Source organism: Haliotis asinina, chromosome 8 (genome assembly GCF_037392515.1).
Source record: "Haliotis asinina isolate JCU_RB_2024 chromosome 8, JCU_Hal_asi_v2, whole genome shotgun sequence".
Classification (NCBI taxonomy): domain Eukaryota; kingdom Metazoa; phylum Mollusca; class Gastropoda; order Lepetellida; family Haliotidae; genus Haliotis; species Haliotis asinina.
The window spans coordinates 9,540,745-9,563,175 of record NC_090287.1 but is presented as its reverse complement, the minus strand read 5'-3'; the positions used below and the strand labels follow the sequence as shown (position 1 = coordinate 9,563,175).

General features: G+C 37.3%; 1 protein-coding gene across 39 annotated transcripts in view; it reads right to left on the bottom strand.

Moving 5' to 3' along the window:
* Nucleotides 1–2,980: 2,980 nt before the first annotated feature.
* Nucleotides 2,981–22,431, bottom strand: part of LOC137294934 (MAP/microtubule affinity-regulating kinase 3-like) — a 60,074-nt gene continuing 40,623 nt past the window's right edge. For 4 of the 39 annotated variants that reach the window (XM_067826122.1, XM_067826121.1, XM_067826143.1 and 1 more), the window contains exons 10-20: nucleotides 21,631–21,750; nucleotides 20,151–20,250; nucleotides 17,833–17,945; nucleotides 17,075–17,273; nucleotides 15,829–15,971; nucleotides 14,681–14,862; nucleotides 12,298–12,339; nucleotides 11,418–11,558; nucleotides 10,092–10,316; nucleotides 8,336–8,404; nucleotides 2,981–4,272 (exon numbers count right to left, since the gene is read on the bottom strand). In XM_067826122.1, coding sequence (XP_067682223.1) covers nucleotides 3,936–4,272; nucleotides 8,336–8,404; nucleotides 10,092–10,316; nucleotides 11,418–11,558; nucleotides 12,298–12,339; nucleotides 14,681–14,862; nucleotides 15,829–15,971; nucleotides 17,075–17,273; nucleotides 17,833–17,945; nucleotides 20,151–20,250; nucleotides 21,631–21,750 — 1,671 coding nt within the window. In that variant the 3' untranslated portion in view covers nucleotides 2,981–3,935. Of the gene's footprint in view, nucleotides 4,288–8,335; nucleotides 8,405–10,091; nucleotides 10,335–11,417; nucleotides 11,559–12,297; nucleotides 12,340–14,680; nucleotides 14,863–15,828; nucleotides 15,972–17,074; nucleotides 17,274–17,832; nucleotides 17,946–20,150; nucleotides 20,251–20,835; nucleotides 20,936–21,630; nucleotides 21,751–22,431 lie in introns of all 39 variants that reach the window. The other 35 variants (XM_067826111.1, XM_067826112.1, XM_067826131.1 and 32 more) reach the window with 23 other exon arrangements.

Genomic DNA, 22,431 nt, shown 5'->3' with positions numbered 1-22,431 from the left:
AACAGGCTCAAATCAATAACAACATCAATAATAATCATAATGCTTAAGCTAAGAAAAAAAAAAGTATATGTAATTTCCCATGATACAATTACCTGAAAGCCTCGGAAATAAAATTTGTAACACAAGCTCTTTAATAAAACTGAATTCTTCAATCAAGAAAAGGTACACAATTTGTCAGACTGCACCATTTGGATGTAGTAAATGTTGCTGAAACAACAGAAATCCAGCACAAAGCTGACACAGCATGAACTCTTCTCTCTACACAAGAATCCACCATTTAAATTTAAAATCTACTGAATTTCCTGTTCTGTGTCAAAACAAGGAAATATGGCAAACATGTACAAATGCAACAATATACAGAAGATATCACAAGACCTATTTCTCTGTACATACAAAACACACAGCTCATATGGTTCATCCCTTACACAAGGACTTGTTATCAATTATCAAGAGTATTTCATAGAAAAGCAATATGTTACAAAGAAGACTGACATCCTAACACCTGTCATTTAACCAAAATCATGATCTAAATGCTTGCTGCTATTTACTGTAAGCTCAAAGCCAAAAATCTTTTGAGTGGTACGCAAAAAACCCTTTGTGAATAAGAAGAAAAACATAAAAAAAGAACTTAAAATCAAACTCCTTAGAAACTCTGGATGGATTTGAAACTAAATGCTATTGTCATGAGCCTGCACATCAATGCATTTGGATCTTGCATTCACATAGACTCACTACTGTCCAATGTTTTGGCATATTCCTGTAAGATGGTGCAGGCCATTTTTAACCTACATTGCTGATCAGCATGAACTGCCAAGAACAAAAATCAGCATCAACAGCGAAAGCAAACAAGTGACCATTGGTATTGGGGGAAAAGAAGCATATTCTATCATGAAAATATCTTCTTTGAAAACTTCAGTAGTACAAATCAATCTTTGACGTAACGCTGAGAAGCAGTTTAGAATTATGTCCAGTTGGCATATAATGAGCGGACATTTTTGAAGTTATTTTCATGAAGAAGATTGCTTGAGGCTCTACCCTGTTGACACTCCTGAGAGGATAATGATAAACATTTGACACTTGGTCACATTTCAAAACATGAATTCCACAGAAACTATCCTGAATCTCAATGTTCTGTCAATATCTGAGAATGATAACAAGCTGATAATGATACTATGTTGTTCGATGTTGATGAATAATATTCAATTATGCAAATGGTTATTAATGAGATCTATAACTATTGAATAATACAGCTATCACCCAAGCTATATTTCATGGCTTATCTAGGAACACAAACGGTTCAAAAAGGTTTCTGTCAGAAAAGGAAGAAATATGAACTGAAAGCTGTTCCAATATGAAAATAACAAGTCAAATTTAAGTCCAGTATGGAAGTGTCTTCACAAAATGTACTTGAAACTTTTGATACGTTAAGATTCTGGAGATTTTTGTCCGTCTTGAGCACTAGAGAATATTGTATACGCCTGAAATAAACAACTGCTACTGCTTGGTGTCTTGTCCTGGCAGTGCAGTTAACACAGAAAATGGAAGCCTTCAATATGCCAGCTGATTCCATATCACAAAACATACGTACACATTATCACAATATACAAGATGGTAGGCAAGATCATCCAGTTCTCTGCAATGTAGAAATCCAGTAGTCACATCCATGCATACTGGAAACACTAGATCGTTCCTGAAGAGATGTTACTAACTTGTCCGGCCAAAAAAAAAAAAAAAAGGAGATAAAATCATTTTGAGAACAATTCAACAGATGTAAAGGGAAAAAATGCTTCATTGTAAATTAAATGGCAATCATGTTTTTGAAAGGTGATTCCAGAAATCAAAATTATAACCATGAAACATTCAAGGTGAAATATTCATCATATTGATTTTGAGTTTGAGAGATACTAATACTCCTTGCATCATCTGTCTTCGCCAGGTGTTTCTGTACCAAATAACTACGACGTGCTGCACACCACACTTGGACTTCACATCACCATCTTCATTCCCGAGTCCCAGACACTTGTGTCCTCCAACAGGGGGTGCTGCCTCTCATAGTAACATCTTTGAGCATTACTTTCAATGACAGGCTTGAACACCATACACTCCTATACCAAGACTGCTAGCATCTTATAAACATAACACCAATGTTTGAAAATATTTAATGCTAAGATTACAGTTAATGTCCCAAGAGAGTTACTGATGCAGTTCCCGAATGAAATCAAAGGCCTATTTCCTTCCAGTTGCTACAAGAAAAATATAGTTCATATATTCCAAAATTCTGTTTACACAGTATCTTCATTTTCAAGTTACTGATTCAAGCTGACATCAGATTTTTCACTGTAACGGCAATTTCAGTGACAGCTGGATTTGCACAAGACACAAGTGGCTATGTAGGGATTGTCAAGTAGGCATTTCACTGAGTGCACTATACATATTTGGTATATTTGAGGGAAAGACCGATACCTAAGTGTGTAAAACGTCTGCTCTGTGCCCTTGTTACAGCAATCTCCTCTATGTATATACAGTATCTACTCTAGAGGAACAATTTTCAATTATTGGCCCATAAATGTTACATATTGCTATGGAAATATTTCAACCAATCAGCATTGGATGCAACAAACGACTTTTATTCAGCTTCCACAGTAAATACTGATGAAGAAACTTATGGTTTGCGCAGCAATCCTGTGTACAATGCACACAGGTATGTCACAGCAAGATTCTCAGGCCAACGTTGTGTTATCACATGACTGAGAGTCTCTTCTATTATACCAATGTTTTCAACAGCTTTCCAGACTCTTAGGTAACACTAGCTTGGGCCTATACCTGACTAACTGTTGATCACAAGGATAGAAATATGAACTAATGGATAATATTTACTTTTTATTGAAGGAACAATATCTGAATGCTTAACATCCTTTACTTTTGTAAGTATCAGAAAATTTGTAGCATGAGTTTTTCAATAGAGAATCACAATAACAGCTTGGTGTTATGTTTTATTTTGTTTGGATCTTTTCTATTACAAATAATGACTTCAATATTTTCCACTAAATTACTAAATTAAAAAACATGTATCCTAAGGTAAATTGTTATAAACAAGTATTTATAAAGTAATAAATAAGCCAACTATCAGTTTGTTTTACAAAAGTTTTCGTAACTTGTGTTCTCAGAAAGTAGGTCTCTCATTTCTTCACTGAATGTGTCAGACACGATCCATGATGTATTCTGCTGTCACGAAAAGACCACTTCAAAGTGTGACCAAGGTTTGGGTTGGTACAACCAGGCTGGATACGAGATACATATTCAGAGTTTGGGCCAGCATCTGCAACACTAGGCCCTAGTTGAGGACATGTACTCATCTTCAACCTGTTCGTACTTGTCACAGTTCTGAGAGGATGGAATGGTGCGTTGATATGAGTGGATTAGATTAAATAGTCGTCAATTTTCCTTGATATTTTATCATGGATATCAAGAAAAAACATGTTTCAAGCATTGTACAAAGCAATCTGAAGCATCAGGCCTTCTTTCATCTCATGTTTGATGCGGTATGTGATACAGAATGACATTTCCAATGGTAGCACATCCTGGTGCTACCACAATGATTACAATAAAATTATACAAAAGACTTCAAAAACAAGTACCTACCATCTTCCCCTACATCTATGATCATACTAAATAAGTAATTTACAATAAAAATGTATACACAGTAGGGGCGAGGGAAGTGCAGTATATGATTCTCTGTACATTTTGTACACATTATACAAAATAAAAACAATAGTCTCTCATTCAGCTTCTTGCCACAAAGCTTAGTGTCCAGTAGTCAACACAGTAGTTACCTATGAAGTGATCACCTTTGTGTTTGGTGTAGCAAAATACATGTATTTCTGTCACCAAGAAGTCCATGCACCGAGACATTGGCCCGGCACGTTCATACAACATTAAAGTTTCAGTTCATTGGCAATTTTGGATGCAATGTTCTTAAAGCCTATTGATGTGCCAGAGATCCGTTTGAAGCGCACTCCATTGAGAGAGAGCCGAGGAAGTTTACAAACTTCCATCTCCCATTGCACCAGACTGTCTGTGTTCGGATCCCCATGAACACAAAGTAACAGAAACTTTTCCCTTTGTTCATAGTCGCAATTGTTTGCGTCCAAAACCTTCCTAATCTCCTTCATCATATCATTAGGATCCATGGAACTCGTCGTTTTCATACTCCACGTAAATCGTAACGACCTTGGCTTCACTGCCTCACCCTCCCTTGACTCATTCACCGACCTGCGGAACAATTTGCTGAAAATTAGAAAAACAACCAAAAACACAATTAATGGCCAACCCTCTGTCACAGAGTCTGAGCTGAAGATTTTCATCCAGTAGGTAGAAACGTTTGTAAGTCTAGTAGTTGTATATCCCAGCAGCTGCACAAACCAATCAAGACAAAGGAGACACGATAGATATGGGGGGGTTATCTAGTGTTTGAGGGGCTAACAGGCAGGTAGATGATTATCTACTAAGGGCCACAACATGCAACAGAAAACATGCTTGCGGAGACATAGGTGCATGCAACTGCGGTCTAGAAGGAGATGATGGTTACACAAGTGATAAATGATAAATTTACTTTTTTTCAGTAAAAATATTTTTTTATAAAATTGTTGACGTGATTAAACACTTCATGATTTTCACAGCATTTTTTAAAAGGGAATTTGAGAGATAGCCATGTATGTATTCTGCTGAAAACAAGATAAAGTCTAATATTTTCAGTACTTCTTTTTAACTAAGACCATGTCTAGCTATCAAAAAAAGTTATCAAAATAGCACTACTAAGGTAAAACAAGACTAAGCCTTTAAGTTCTAAGGAAAAAGGACTCTTTGAAACTTTGGGAAATTTCTTATTATACTTGGAATGTACACTTAAGAACATGAACCGAAAGCAATTCATTTCATGAGAATCTATTTCATTAGAAACTATTCTTCCCACAAGGTTTCGAAAAAAGATGAAACAAATATATAGATTATGATACCTTATGATCAAATAATTTAGAGCAATCTTGTCCATGTAGTTCAAGAAAAAGGTACTCAAAAACAAACACATGGATGTTAGAAGCGATATTGCTTGAGGTTTTAGGTTACTATTTAACCAATTGCAAGCATTAATGTTCCATTAAATTTTTTCATAGCATTCAGAAAAAATCTTTCCTACATTTCAATTAGATTTCTGCACAGAAGATTTTTAAAACAAACTGGTCAAATCAAGAACAGAAAACAAGAAGAAGATTTAAAAGAAAATAAAAGGTGATCTGTGTGATACATGCCAGAGTCTCATGCTATTAAAATCATATATGTTGACTAAAGAAGACCTGCAGATTCTTGATGTAATGGTTGAAGAGAGCAAGACATGAGGATGAAGATAGAGACTTCTTGCAAATAAGGTGAAATTGATCAAATGTCTTAGCATGAAAATGGAGTGGCAAAAATAAAGTTTATTTTGGAAGCCTGGGTCAAAATGCTATGTCCATGCACAGCCGGAGAGCTCCTTTTCAAGTTTCCAGAATGACTGATAATGCAGGTGAATCAGGATCTGCACATTCAAACAGTCACAAGCAGCCAAATAATAGAAATACAGGAACTGCTGCTGAGATACAACTGTTTCAAGAGATTTGAAATTCCCCTGGTTCTCCCTGGTTTAACTCGGTGAATGGAGGGTTGACGTCAAAGAAGTTAAAAGAGAGGTGAGGACAGAATAATATGGTAGAAGCAGCTTCATGCGTGTACCTTACCTCTTCAAGTTATCTAGGTATATGTTGCCTTACACACAGACAAGGGTAGAGACTATACTCCCTTCCTGGCTTTAGTGCTGGAAAAACTCACTTCAGTATGCAAAATAACTTTAACATCAAACCATGCTTAAGTTAGAAATAAAACACCAAACAGAAAACATGCAGTTTCGAATTAATCATTGCTTTCTATTAAAACTGAAAGCCTCAAAAGATGTTCATTGCTTTGTATGAAACAGAACATTCAAAGGTTTTTCACAGAGTTAGATATTCAAAATCACAGCCAAGGAGGGACAAATATAGAAACTACTACGTGCCCTGGGATGATACCTGGACAACTCTAGTGGACATTTATCATGAACACAGACGTTGATTGAACTGAAATGATGTAACATTCTAGTTTGGGTTTTATTGTGCACATACCAAGGCCAAGTGCACAAAGGTAGTGCTCAAACCTGAAAGAAAAAGTTATTAAGTCCAGTCTCTCCTCAAATCTCTCATCAAATTTTGAGACCTCCCACAGAACATCTCAAATGATAATCGAACAGTGAACATACACATTTATATTCATCTGGAAAAATGTCTCTTTTCCAACAAAACCCAAACCAGATCTATCTGAATGGAACATGACACACATATTGGGAAACATCTGTGACTGAAATATTAACTTTCATGAAACATTTAAAATAGATTAACCATAAAAATGTTTCTGATAATCCTCTGTCACGGATACTTTCCCAATATTCATTATGAATGAGTGATGATTTTATGCACGCTTCTACTTGTCAGGTCTAAGTGATCTACACAAGCCTGTTTCTACAGGACAACATGCATGTGTTAGAAAATACACAAAGTGTGTGAGATGTCAAGAAGTGGTAGCAATACATGGTCATGGCTATTGCTACACAGTTAGTACATATAGTCATCAATAGTACACAACCTCGAATCATATCATCAAATGGTAAAGTTTGTCCTCAAATCAACAACAAGATGAAGTTTCCTACCTTTCATATTTTAAAGTTGCTGACAAAATATTTTAAGTTCATAACAATGTGAAGTCACTTTTGAGATATAAGAGTCATAGGATAACAATGCACGAAATACTGACACATCATTTCTACTAAATGTTAAAGAGGAGAATGTGAGTGAGATGTGAAATGTCATCAGCAAAGGGAAAGCATATTAACATGAAAACTTGGTATGAAATGGACAACACAATCTTGAAAATGCAATACCATGAGAAAAATCGTGCAAAATAAAGAAGATCTTTCAAAGTAAAATACCAAGAAAAAGGAATGTGAGGTAGATGAGAGACGCTGTAGGACAGTGAAGAGACTGACTTGCAGTGAAGCCCAGTATGTTAGCTGGAGCAGTAAGGGAAAGAAATAGCACTGAAATTTGGGAGTTCGTCCCAGAGAGAAAAGATACAACACCACACAAGTACTTCCGACATAAGCAATGTTATATTCAAGCTTTTCCACCATGTCCATGGGCTTTAATCCCTTATATTTGTCAATCATGTCTTTTCAGCTACCATAATTACAGTCAATGTTATTAATATTTAACATATTGGGTTAGTTATGAGTCTAAGGATGAAGTTTTCTTCCTAATTTGCCTGTTAATATTTCACACAAAAATATTAAGATGAAACTGGCAGGTGGATGACTTAATGTTAAGTTGCCGACATATTACCTTTATGTTAACATCAACATATTTTCATATAAGAGCCATTGAAACAGTAAATGAGACTTGATTTTTGTCCAATATGATTGTGGATGTTCCTCTCTGAATTCAAGACTGCTATTATATTTCAATGGTTGTAACGTGTTGGCATTCACAAATGCATACTCAGGCTAAGGCAATAGCAAGTTTCACACTTTAAAGATAGATTTGAGGTGCATTCGGAGAGGTGAACAGGAGCAATACTGTTACAGCTTTTTGACTGTTGTCATCCTATATTGAACGTTTTGAGTTTGGACACTATCTTTAATAAAGTTTCTAAGTGGCCTTGGAAATACAGATTCAGGGACCTTGTTTGAACAGGACACAATCATATTTCTTAAAAGGTTCCACAAGTTTATCTTTATCTCTCGATGTATTGGTAACCTTGGAGTTTCATTTGAAAATGAGTGATGATTTTCTTTAAGTTGGAAATTCAATGCAATATAAACACTTACATTACTTTGCGAAGTAATTATTCTTTGAAACAGTAACAAAGGTGGAACGGTATGAAAAATTTTCAAGAGGATCACAGTTATTGAAAATGTCCTGTCTTAAACCCTCAAGTTTTGCATAAAACTGTGATACACGTATTTTCATTAAATTACATTTCCTCCCATTTTCCTCCCAAAATAAATATAAATTCCACAATAAAATCAAACCCACCTATTTTGATGGTTTGTGATTGGACTAAGGATTAACATGTGCAAATGGCAACAGAAGCAATATGAAATAAATGGAAGATGTGACTTTTGGGCCATGATTCTCACCACATGGATATCTGTTCTATCTGCTTGTAAACCGACCAATCAACACGTACAACTGATGGCAGGTTGGCATTCACTTACATGTACTTTGTAGCGGGATTCCGTTTCTGACGAACGCTAGTGGGTTCCAGCTCTGGTTGCCCGTCAGCTCTGAATTGTGATCAAATCATGCAACACATATTACTTGACTGCCAACATAGCCCCAGTCAGCTGCCCTAAACTCCCTATTCATCCCTCACGATGTATACACATTCAGCCAAAGGTAGTTCCCCAAAGCGTAAGTTCGCTTCTTCAAGACTCTTTCTAAAGAAATATCTAGATATCTGAAATTAAATAATTTTCCGTCAGCTGAAATGTTTAATTTCTTTAAAAAGTCAGCACACACAAATATGTTTCATTCCTTGTGTTTAATATCCTGCATAGTGAAAGGTTTAAGAGAGTTTTGTGCAGGGTGGTTTATTTCACAATGTCACTAGTCAGGCAAGAAGGTTTACAAGAATCAGTCAGGGTCCCATTTGCCAACAAACCAGCACCTCTGAATTCCTTCACAATCTCACAGTACTCTTCACTTATGTAATGGCAACCGTATGTTTTCACAGAAAGTTTTAAACTTCAGTTTGTCATTTATACAGACAAATGTTTTGTAAACAACTATAACCTACGTGAAGGTTAATCAGAGTTCCCCCTGACAAGGAAAACTTGCATATATGATGCTATAAAGTGACAAGTTTGGAAAGTCAACCCAAGCCCAAAATATAAATAAATGTCTAGAGTTTATCTGCCTGTAATTCACTATGTAAGGTTGCCTTGTGTTTTCAATCAAGTAGGAATGCTCCCATACATGTATTTCCAGTGGATAGTTGTTGGGAAGAAGGTAGCTGACAAGTAACCCTGAGTTTCTTGCCTGTGCGGATATATACGCATGGAGGCAGACAATATGAGGATTAACCCTGGCTGCAGGTGTGTGTCCTTACCTAAAGACTGCTGGATAACAAGATCATTGTTGGTTATTATCAGTAAGTTCATCAGAAAGTGTCACTACTTTATTGCATCAAAATTTCTGTTTCCAAAGCAAACGTCTGTACGGTGTTGTAAACATCTGAATAATATTAGCATAAATACAGGGACGATGGCATGCCAATTCCAACATTGGTTGCAGCCAGTGACAATACAAGTGAACATTGATCTTAACTGGGCTCTGAACAAATGAATGGTTGTAAATATTCCAGGGTATTTATTGTTAAAAAAACCTGGAGATATGAGATCAAGTACAATAGGGGAAACCTGAAAATACCTGGTCACAAATTTGAATAATACGACAGAACTGCTTTGATATTTGCCATCTTCATGCTTACTACTTCATCTCTCATAAAAGAGAATATGGATCATCCTGAGGTTATTGTTTGTTTATCCAGCATTCCTTGAGTAAAAACTCCCAGCAAAACATGCACCCTAGTCAAGGAAGGTTACCTCCTCCAAATGTGCACTTTGTATTGGTGGAGAGATTAGTGATTCACAAGCAACTGGCCAAACTTCCATGCAACATAGTAACAAGATTGAACAACTAACTAACTTGGAAAGCCTTAATGCCCAGAACACAGTCAACCCACTCTAGCAGTTTGTCATGTAGGATAGGACACAGGCCAAAATTACACTGTTCTAACTGATAGACCTGTGCCAAAGGTCAAACAGTGTAATTCCAATTTTATGAAGGAAAACCTGCAAAAGGTTATGTAAATGCTTAAATGGGGAGATCAAAGAAGCCATTACAAAACAGACAGGAGAATGAGCTGGGTCCATGCCCGTGGGGTAGTTTTCTTCCACCATTGGAACCTACCTTCTACTGAACTGTGATTTTATTCGGTTGAAGAAAGATCCTCTCGCACTTGAAGGACCCATTGCCGTTGTATCCTGTGAATGTGTGGGCATTGCTCCTGGGCCGTTGTATGGGTTTACATATTGCCGCCTATCTTTTCCATGGAATGTGTTACGAGCATTCGTGCCTCGTTGCAAGTTGGGCTTGTTACCTCCTGACATAGCTAAAGACTTCCCTGGTGCTGTCCTGTCAAAAGGAAAACCCCTGTAAACCAAATGAATGTGTGGACAGTTACAACACGCAGTGGACACATGCACACAACACAGAGCAAACGTGAGTAAATGTTACAGCAAACACAGGGCAATACCTGTACTGTATACAGTTGTGAAAATACATGAGCATAAAAAATACTATGTCTATTCTCTAATTTTTTTCCTACTATATGGAAAACACAGACACTACAGAAAATGAATAATTCACTAGCATAAAAAAAATGTAAAATCTAGGTGCTACTATGTGGCTAAAACAAAGGGTGAGGTGACATGAGTGCAAAATCTACCACACATATTACATGATTGATTGATTGATTGACTGACTGACTGACTGAACGACTGATGGGAGGTGTCAGTAGTTTCATGGCTGATGGGGCATCAATGTTCAGGCACTGCTTTGACTAGAGAAGAGTTTTTTTAACAGTCACAACAAATGTAATTCAGCAACTGTGCATTGGTTAAGTACGTATATTCTGTCCACATCTCCATGTAAGACAGCACTGACATTTATAAGATGTTACCATGACAACACTTTTGAAGGTTTCAGTCTTGACAAACTGACTGCTTCATTCATTTATTTAGGAAGAAATATGTATCAATTCTCTAGTCATAACAGTCCTGATATAAACAACTTGTATGGTGGGTCTATTTAAGACCCAAGGGGCGTCTACATCTAATACTTAAGCTAAATGACTGTACCGTTAGTGGGTTGAACCTAGGGGTGTAACACTGGCAGTGCACACAAACACACAGGTTTACGTAGGGGAATGATTGAACATCTGGCTGCAGTCACCATATTTCACCAATATGAACCTTTAATACCATACACACTAGCGACTGACATGAGGGAAAATTTGTGATATGATGACACAATTCACATATAACTACACTCAAATCCTACTCTTCTCCTTTGATAGTTGGACCTTTACTAATTTGTATCTGAGGTGGATGTTCACATGTGAAGTGTTCCTAGGTTCCATATTACACTATGATGATCATTAATCTTGCAGGTTCTCCTGGAAGTATCCTGCCACCAATAATGGGGACATGCAGACAAGACAGAACGTGGTCTTACGTCGGCCGTAATGGATCATTATCACCAAGGGGAGGCAGATCAGTACCCCGAGATGGCTGAGAAATGCTGGCTGATTTCGTATGACCCTTTGGCCGAGCAGAGGGAACATCGGGTGCCGGCGAGGTGGAGTTTGGAAGATGGCTGCAAAACAGAGGGTTAATCTTTCAGTTGCAGTTAGTTAGGATCATCTTCTCTATTGACTGCAGGGTATGGAGCATGTGTACAGGAAACCACACATCTGCAGACTGCTTCAACACAGAAATTTGAAAAATATAGTTGTGGAAATTTTAACTAAAAAGTGTATCTTTATACACTTATCCTATCTCACGCGATGAATGCCCACCCAGCTTCCCTACTTTTCAGATTACGAGAGCAAAACCGCTGAGGAAGGTGGAGTGCCATCCTGGATGATAAATCGGTATATATACAGTATATTCCTGAACCACCGTGAATAACCATGGCCTCAATGTGGTGTAGCCACTATTTCAAACCAACTAATAAAGCACCAATTGGTTCCACCACATGTGGCTCATGTATTCACAGGATATCATGGAACACTCATGTGCACTCATGAGATACTGTTTCTAAAAATATACACGACCTTCAAGTTTCCAAAGAGCAAGATTATTCTTTATACCCCAACAAGAACTCAATCTGCAGATGATGCAATTTACCAAACACTCTGTTCACCTTCAGTCTTCACACCGAACATGGTCACGGACACATCACACGGGACTGTACAAGGGGAGGTGGTTAGGGGGTGGAGGAAAGGGTGTAAATAAAACCAAACACTAAATAAGGAGTGTCCTAACCCTTAATAGAGAAAAGTAGCAAGGGTTAGTGCAATAGGACCATGCGTGGCGGTGAATAGACATTTTACCTTGATGTTGACTCAGCATCATTAGGCCTCTTCCTCCTTTGACTGGAAAAGTCAAAAAGATATGTCGGAACCAAGCATGCGTTCTACATAGATCTTCAGGTATCTGTCTACGCATGCGGAGAATTCATTCAGTAGCCCTTATACACTGGATATCATCAAGGTCTATGAAAACATGTTACATTCCGTATTGTTCTTTATTTCCTGAGAATGGAGACTGTTCTTGAAATTTGATTGGAAATATTAGAATAATGCATGTAACATTATGTGGAAACCTACTACGTTTCATCACGAGTTTTTGTGATATGTACAGCATAACCCTTCTGTGAGTCCAGTGTTACCCTCAGTATCCAGGGTGCTTTATTGGAGAAATATGCACGAGTAATTTGCCTACTAAACTTAGGCAAATAACTTGGCTCAGACATTTTCCCACTAATCAGTTTAAAATGAACTATAAATACAATTTTTTGGGGGGTAGGAATCTACTATTACATCTTTAGCAGCCTTGCAGACACTCTTTAACACATTATATTGGCAAATTTAAAAACTGTTTTACTTGCACACTTACATGTTTAGATTCTTTCCTGGGAATCAAAACATTTAGTAGCGAATCTATCATATCATTAGGTGTTTCAGGTTACATCAAGATTGTTGGCAACTAGACTATCTCCTTTGTCTAACAATGCTTAGGTGAAAACTTGCAATAGAATATTTTCATTCTTGACTCAATATCAATTTTAGCACTCTTAGGTCAAACGGAAGGAATGAATAGATTCCTTATGACTGCCTCCCATTCTCCTGTGGTCAAGGGAAGGGAGGTAATCTATGAAGAACGCAAAAGGGGGTATGGTGTCAAAGTCAAGTGACTCAATGTGGAAGAAGTTATCTTCATCTCAAACAGTGCTTGCTGGAACATTGGAAGTTGTGTGCATAACAGTGTTAGGCTGACAAACTGTTAGTCTTGGATTTTGGATATCTGCTGTTTCATACATCCAATAAGCTGAATGTTCTGTCACAGCAGTGTCAAAGACAGACCTAGTCCACATTCAATAACTTACTCTAATCGCTCAAAGAGCTGAAGTTTTAAACATGCATGGAAAATGGCTTATCAGAAACATGCATCTTCATACGACAGAATAGTTTGCAATGAAAAACAGGCAGAAATATCCATCTCATCCATGCCATTCTATGCTTGCTATATAAGATTACTACCTGCTCCTTGAAGGAAATGAAACATATAGTGAAAAGTTAGACCACGCCCACTATGACACAATTGTCACTTTTTGCACCTGTCAGCAGTATTACTGCTACAGCAGTGTCATTGAGTGAGTGTGAGTGAGTGAGTTTGGTTTTACGCCACACTTGGCAATATTGCAGCTACATGGCAGGGTCTGTCAATAATCCTGTCTGAACCAGAACAATCCAGTGATCAACAGTATAAGCATCTATGCAATTGGAATGCAATGACACATGTGACCCAAGTCACCCGATCCCATTTGACACCTCTTTCAAGCATTTTATATTGAAGCCCAATTCTCACCCGTACATTCATGTATAACAGCAATCGCAGCTGACAAACGTAAGGTCTTGAGCATTGCCACATCAAGCTCATCGCTGAGGCTGGCTTTTCAATTCCAGTTTTTAATGAATGCCAAGGGAGTAATGGGATCAATTTTACTATAGTCTTGGGCCATGTGTTGTATGGCAAAGTACCAATCCACACTGTCTGGGTACACAACATGCTCAAACAATTCACATCATGTCAACCAACATGGGTGTTGGGATTCTGGGTAAAAACAGCTCTCTGGGTTACTTTCATGATTGGCTATCATCATAAATAAAAAAAGAAGCCATTACACATCGCTATTTTCAGGATACTGTCTCACTAAAATGACAAGTCATCATTGCTAAACTATCCTTACATTTCCTAACACAAACATGTTGGGTCAATGGTTTGTTATAATTTGAGTGGAATGCATGCATGTAGTAACATCATAATGACAGGTAGAGCAATGGCGTCATTTGAAGATGTCAGGTAGTGGGTAAAAGGAAAGGGCTACCCGGGGCTCAAGTCATGGACAGAAGACTGGACATGACATGTCACAAGACGCTTGCACACTTCAACAGGACACCAGGACCAAATGTCCCAAACAACATGCTAATCATCATCATCATCATCATCATCATCATCATCATCATCATCATCGTCATCATCATCAATTAAAACACTGATAATTCAAAATCCTGTGATAACAAAATAACTTTAAACCCTCCATGCATCCAGAACTCGACATGATTTCGGACATACTTACTATCAGATTACAGTCAATTACACTCATATCAGGTGATGATGACAACAATTGGCAGAGGTCAGTGTATTACTCACCTGCGGATGTCTTGCCCATTTGTTGCTTTTGTCTTGACAGGTGTGTTGTCACCTGGGCTGAAGGTGCTCCGACGCGGAATGCTCGGGTTTTGGGAAATGACACTGTTCTTCGGTGTAGATGTACTGGAAGTATGGGGAGTTTTTCTTGGCACTGTTGCACGACCTGGACTTGGCGCAGCTATCTGGAGATGCCAACAACATGATTCTATCATTCAGTCTGGCTTCCTCATACCTGCCACAGTGACTATCGCACTGTTATTATTGGGAGACGTCTTGGCAACAAAAGTAAGTTTAATAACATACAACAGTTTGTTAAGCCTGCAGTCAGCAATATCTCGGCTGTATGACAGTTCCAGTATATATTTAAATCTGAACCACACTAACCCATGACCGATATAATGAGCATTTCTTTGTTGTTAAATCCTGCAGTCAATCAATCAATCTTTATTTCAGTACCTAAAAGGCCGCAGGCCTGCAGTACATTGAGTGAGTGAGTTCAGTTTTACGCCGCACTCAGCAATATTCTAGCTATATGGCGGTGGTCTGCAAATAATCGAGTCTGGACCAGACAATCCAGTGATCAACAACATGAGCATCGATCTGTGCAATTGGGAACCGATGTCATGTGTCAACCAAGTCAGCGAGTCTGACCACCAGATCCCATCAGTCACCTCTTATGATGAGCAAAGTCGCCTTTTATGGCAAGCATGGGTTGCTGAAGGCCTATTTAACCCCGGGACCTTCACAGGTCTGTAGTACATTTAGAGTTTAGATGAGTAGGCAGAAGTCATTTATAAGTTCTTCTCTGTAACAATACTTTTTCTTAGTCTCATGGTGAAGTAGATGTACATTGCTCTATTCTGGAAGTCATTCTGCCAGTCAATACCGTTTGTTGTTAAATCTTGCAATCATTACCACATTCCGGCAGCATCACAAGAGCAGGTTTGTTGGAGACAAAAACATAGAATGAACGAACAAAGGGGCACTGCCATTAATTGATGATAATTCACACATTCATTTGTTCACACAGCCTATTCTATTGTTTTGGTTATGATTAAGAATTACAAAATAATCAATTCAGCCATATTTGCATAAAAGAAACGAGTAATTTGAGATGACATTTCAATTTGAGGTTGCAGACAACCCACCTTGGGCGATTCGACTGTGACAGAGCCACCGGATGGCGTTTTCATCCTTGCTGTTAATGTGCTTTCTTTTGTCGTTGACGATGTGTGATCAACTGTGTTCTGACGACGAGATGATGACGTAGATTGTGCTGCAGATGTGGTGCCTGCAACATTTGTTGGATACTATGTTGATACCAGTCACAAGTAGGATAGTAAACAGTGAGGAGAGAGAGAGAGCGAGAGAGAAGATACCACCTGTCAGAGAACTACACTATACTTTGTGAGGACAAGAATATGATAAAATGTAATTTAATTTTTTTTTTAGATGCGAATTTAGTATTATGTATTATAGATTAATTCTTGCCTTTAAATCTGTCCAGTTGTCCAATAAGAATTTTTTGAAAAGATAAATCTTAATTTGTTTTTAAAACGCACTGGCTAATGTAGAATTTCATCCAACACATGTATCCTGCTTGTTCAAACGCAAACCATTCAGAGGTTAGCATGATGGAATACAAACTTCTCATTTAAACTTTTGTTTTAAAGTAAAACATCATAACATCTGTCTCACATGTTTAACTCTAAAAATATAAAACTTTGACTTTGGCTGAATTGTTGCCGATGTGATGTAAGATTTCAAATCCCTCAGTTAAAACATGCAAATGACTGGGATGCCTTGCAAGAATAGTATTTTGAGAGTGTGTATGGGTGTGTGTGTGTGTGTGTGTGTGTGTGTGTGTGTGTGTGTGTGTGTGTGTGTGTGTGTGTGTGTGTGTGTGTGTGTGTGCATGTTAATCATAAGAATATACAACTCTGTTCACCTGATTCCTAAAGATAATGTACTTGTAACATCAAAGAACATGCCCAAACACCACTATGACTATAATCAACTCACAGTGCTTGCATACACATCATCAATAAAAAGGTCACAATACAAAGTCTACATGTTCAGAACTGGAAAACGATACCCAAGAGGCATTAGACGATGACAATTTAACTGCTTAAACAGTGAAAGTGAAGGAATTCATAAAAATACAACAACCCAGAACCCATGTTTTGGAATTGAGAGCAAATGAAATTATTAAGAAAGAAAATAAAAATATAGAAAATTGTATATAAAGAAAAAGGAAGAGCAAAATCCAAAAAGGTCTGAAATTTCTGATATTAAAATAGATTACACCCGAAGCACCAGTTTAATATCATAGTCCAATGATGAGACAGGGACAGTGCGGAGTGAAAAAGGGTGGAAAAATCACGGAACACCAACGTTTGTTACTACCGTTGTTCTCGCCGCCATGACTAAACCGTCGACTCTTCTGCCCGGTGCTGCCACTGGTTGCCGATTGGCTGCGTGTAACCTTGTTTGGTGATTGGCTATTCGTGCTATTCTCCCCGTGTGGCCGATTTGGTGTCACTGGTATCCGACCTAACGACAAGTTGCTTCCTGACCTATCACTGCCCTCCAACTGCAATCAGACAAGAAGATCAAACAGTGAAGCATTTGACTAAGCATTCTGCTTCTGTGATGAAAAGTTGAGGTAAAATCTGTTTTATCCAATACAGCCTATATCTCTGGGTAAGCTTATTCCAGGTGAAAGAAGGTGGCCTGTAAATAATCATACCCGGACCAATCAACAAATAACATTATCAACCAAACCACACAGTGTCAGCACCAAACAATAAAGTCACCACTTGCAGCAATCACAGGCTTCTGGAGATGTGTTCTGAACCAGAATGCTGAGTGGGTGAAACTTGATCACATATGCTGAACAGCAAAAGAAACTTAAGTTTAAAAAGAAAATGAAATCTCAAAGTAAGCATTTGGTCTCCTAATTAAATACTTGACAAAAAGCCAGTGTTGTGTTTCTTTTGGTGTTTAAAATATTTGCATCAAATTTTGAGCTTGTGAGACTGGTTGATTGCAGCATACCATCATGTTGGTCCTTTGGAATAAAATCAAGAGCTTATGGCTGGAGGGGTCAGTCTGGATGTTACTGACATGAAAGCAATTCCAGGCCTACTCACGTCTGACGTCCTGCGTCCCAGCAAGAGGTATGATGCCTGGATATCATCATACTTCTGTAGCCGTAATGACTCCTCTATGTCTTTCCTGTTGTAGCCCATATTCACCATGATTTCTGAAACAATAACCACTTCAACTATACGTTTGACTCATACTTCTGTGCAGCTATCAACTCAAAAACACTCCATTACTGTTTGTAATGATGTATAACAGCACATAAACCTGTTACTAAAATACTAAAACCACTTAAAAGAATCAAGTGTATTTTTAAGTCATCATTAAGACTCAAAAAACAAAAACTGTCAAATCTGTTCTACTTATTACAAGCGTGTGTACACACAAAGAAATCAGAAACATTTACAAAAGCTTCTTCAAAATAACCTTGCCCACAGAAAATTTAAAACAAACAGGCATTATCAGGCAAGATAAAGAGGATATAAGTTATGGCTGGTGTGGTGATGGATCAGTGTCACTATGAAATGTACGTTGCTCAAAAGAATTTCAAGAACATCTTATTTTCTTTATTACTTAAGTCATACTATGAAATATAAACTGAAGTAATATGAAAGAATCAGGGGTTCTTGAAATTCTCTTGGACAGAATATGCTCTAACAGGTGCTTGCTGCTAATACCAGTAATTCATGGACTATATTTTCCATCAGGGATGTTTTATTAGACAGATTTTCCTCAACGTAAAAGACATATTTTCAAACAAATTCCATGACATAATGTTGTCATATTTGAAGGGAGTCCCAAACAACTTCCATCACATACTGTTGTCATATTTGAGTTTTCATGTTTTCTACCAGTTAGTTAAACACTGTCTTGAAATCCAATCATTTCCAGATATTTAACTTTTTTCTAAGATTTACTTTTTCAGGTGCATCTTGTGACAAATGAAATTTTTTTACAGACCAAATGTTTCAAAAGAAATGTGAGCTGCAAAAACCTATTCATAAGAGAAGATAGGTTTGTTTCAATTCTCAGAAATGAATTTTACAATTCACAACTGGCAAACAGTGTGAACATACACACATTAAATACACTTCAGGAGATATGTGCTGAGGGTTTAACACTTCAAACACAAGAATATGAGGACTGCAACATATATCACACTTAGGGCAATTAGTCTACTTAAAGTCTACTGTGAGTTAGAACAGGTAAGTGTTATAATTGCTTTCGTAGAGTCAATGAGATGATGATGATGATGATGATGATGATGATGATGATGGTTGGTGGTGGTGATGATGAATGTTTGATGATAGTGGTATTATCCAATTTCTCTACATCAGTCATTCTACCTTCACTTCAGCTATACATTCCGTGCCACTTGGAAAAGTACAGCATGATTAACCCTTAACTACATAAATATCCTCTAATCGTAAAGCTTAAAAAATTCAACATACCTAATTCATACCCTTGAAATTACATTACTGAGCACATACTAGAAAATCTAAAAAAAATCCACCTCATATTACTTTTCAAACAGTGACTAGCAAAACATTGTCAGAATGGTGTTCTGAAGTCAAGGTCATTTGCCTGAAATCACATTTTTTCTAAAGTTGACAAAAACAAGCTGGATCAGTTAACATGATTAAAAATGAATTGAAATTGATGGGTTAGAATAATATATCTGGATGAAATGTTAATTTTTCAATACTGTGCACTACAGTGATATATATTGAGAAGAAAACAAAGCAGCAAGGCGGAATATTCAAGGGCATGAAACAAGGATTCCACAAATAGGGTACCACCTACAGGTGGAAAAAATATCACCATGGATATACAAAACACATGCAACAACAACAAAATTGATCCGAAATATACAAATAACGTGCAACAGTTGGAAACAAATGATATTAAGGTGCCATATTGTTGAGATAGAGTGCACAAGTAAATTTAGCCTAGAGATTGTCTGCGTGATCTTACATATTTTGAAATATATTGCTGTCACAAATGTAACAAATATTTCTTGATATGCATTTGCAAATTTTAAAACTAATTTTGTGGAAGAGAGGTCGAGAGAATCCTTGTTTGTGTTTCCCCACACAGAGCTAGGCAGAGGTAGCTGCAGCATTGCCATCTTGTCAAACAGTAATTGCGCTTGAAAAACTAAATTTATTTAGTGTTCAAGTTTCAATCATTGGGCCAAAAATATTTTCAAGATGCAAGCCAGAGCTTTTTACTTCAGTTTTCATCCTTGGGGCTTGTAACATAAGGAAAGAAACTGGGGATTGATTACAAAGTCTTGAACTAAATAAACTCATTTTCCAGCTTTATCAATGATTTGACAAGACCCTTAAGACATAGACACATTTACCTATCCGCTCAGGATCAAGCTGATCCTTTGACGGCTCTTGGTAAGGTTTTAGTTCTCTATCTTCAAAACCAATATTCATCCAGCGGTCTTTCATAATAGTCTGATCAAAAAATAAATCATGTTGTGTTTCATTCAAAGCAATACACGTACGGTGTGTTTGATTTGGAAATAGAAGGACATGTGCATATTTGCTGCCATGCTGATGAGGTAACACAGATATTGCATGTATAGCCGCTGAGTGGGATATAACACAGATATCACATGTATAGCCACTGAGTGGGATATAACACAGATATCGCATGTATAGCCACGGAGTGGGATATAACACTGATATCACATTATAGCCACTAAGTGGGATACAACATAGATATCACATTTATATCTGATATAGGAATAACTGTGACAGCCAAAATAAGCAATAATTGTGTGTTCAAGCATAAATCTGCTTTTAAACGCAAACATGTTGCCAATATGTATACACACAAATGGGTTTGAAATACAACAGTAAAATAGGATTAGCTAGTTTCATGCAAATTTATAATGGGAACGTATTCTTCCATCCAGAAATATTGTGTCCCCAACACCCCTGACATGCTCCATGCATCAGTCCCTCCATTTCCAGACCTCCAACAACACTAGTGTGACAACACAGAACTAGCTAACAGCCATGTCCTTGGCTTCATACCTATTCGTACAGGATCGTTAAAATCTTGTGGAGGCTCAATATAAGGTTTAAGTTCATCATCCTCGTAACCTATATTCATCCATCGGTCTTTCATTATGGTCTGTTGCACAAAGGGAAGAAGAGCAAACACATACATGATTAAATAGTCCAAATCAGATCACTATGGCCACAGTTGAATGTCAATCCGTGTATAGTTTCAAATCTCAAACTCATGCTGAAATACAATTTCTTATGTTCATGGTAATAAATGCATGAAAAGGAATGTTTCTACTATTAGTTTGGACATAATGTACCAAGGTTAACATTTGGAATCAATGACATAGCGCCAGTCAGCCATATTTAAGCTACACTGTGGCACATTGTAAAGTACTAACCAGTGCTCAATAATATGAGCAACAACCAATCCAAGGGAGTCATTAAACACTTTGTGACAATAAAATCGCAACTACAAATAGAACAGATCTAGGATATATAGTCTGGTAATCACATGGGTGTTTCACAGTTTTACAGTACTTTCGGCAGTCTTTCAGCAACAACACATTGGGGAACATCTAGAAATAGGCTTCACAACTTGTGCTCCTGAGGGGAGAATATGGAACCTTATTCACCAGTCATTGTTACCAGCCAATCACCATTTTGATACCTTTGACTGTAGCCAACAGACTGGCAAGTGTCCTTTTAACTTGAGAATTCAGATACTGCCTCATTAATACGTTTACTGATGTAGAAATTCAAATCTCCATTATTTAACAAAATAACAAAATTGTTTACAAAATTATATATTGGCTGACTCACCTCTAAACTGGCCCTTTTTAATGGATTTAAAACTAAAAACTTCTTCAGTAGATTCTCACAGTCTGTTGACATATAGAATGGTATTCTATACTTCCCTCTCAAAACCCGTTCTCGTAGCTCCTGCAAATACAACATCAGCATCAATATCCTGCAAACTTCCTCATGCAATCATTCGACAGTTTTAAGCATTTGGTAATCAACTGAACAAATCAGATTGATGGTAGTCTTCACTGACCATATAGCATTTGAAGGCTACACATTTGAATAGTTCTCAAGCTTCACTTTTGCTATAGATTGATTGGAATGAGTGGCTTAAATGGGCACTGATGCAGAGCAATTTCCGTGGACTGGTGGTTTCTTTTGTTATTGTTTTTCTCCTGGGAATACCCGGATGATATCCCAGAATTCGTGACTCGAATATGCGCAATTTATAGTTTATGACTGATCAACAAAGATGAAGTCATTTTACTTCATTATTATGAAAACAAATCAAACACCTTGAAGTTTACTCATCTGCCAGTGATATAAAAAAAACCTGACAGGACTGAAAAATAACGAAGTCAGTGTAGGTCTTTATATTTTGTCTTATAAACCTAACTAGTTCCTTGTCACATTTGTATGCATTTGGAAAGTTAATAAAAAAAAACTCAAACTGTATGCTTATACTTACAGTGAATTTCTAACATGATTTTAATATCTAAACATTGTATAGATTGCCAACATGAATCATATTTCACACACACCCTATTCGCGACCTAGTGCATGTTTTCTGTAATACAGATTCTGCTGAATGCTACAAGA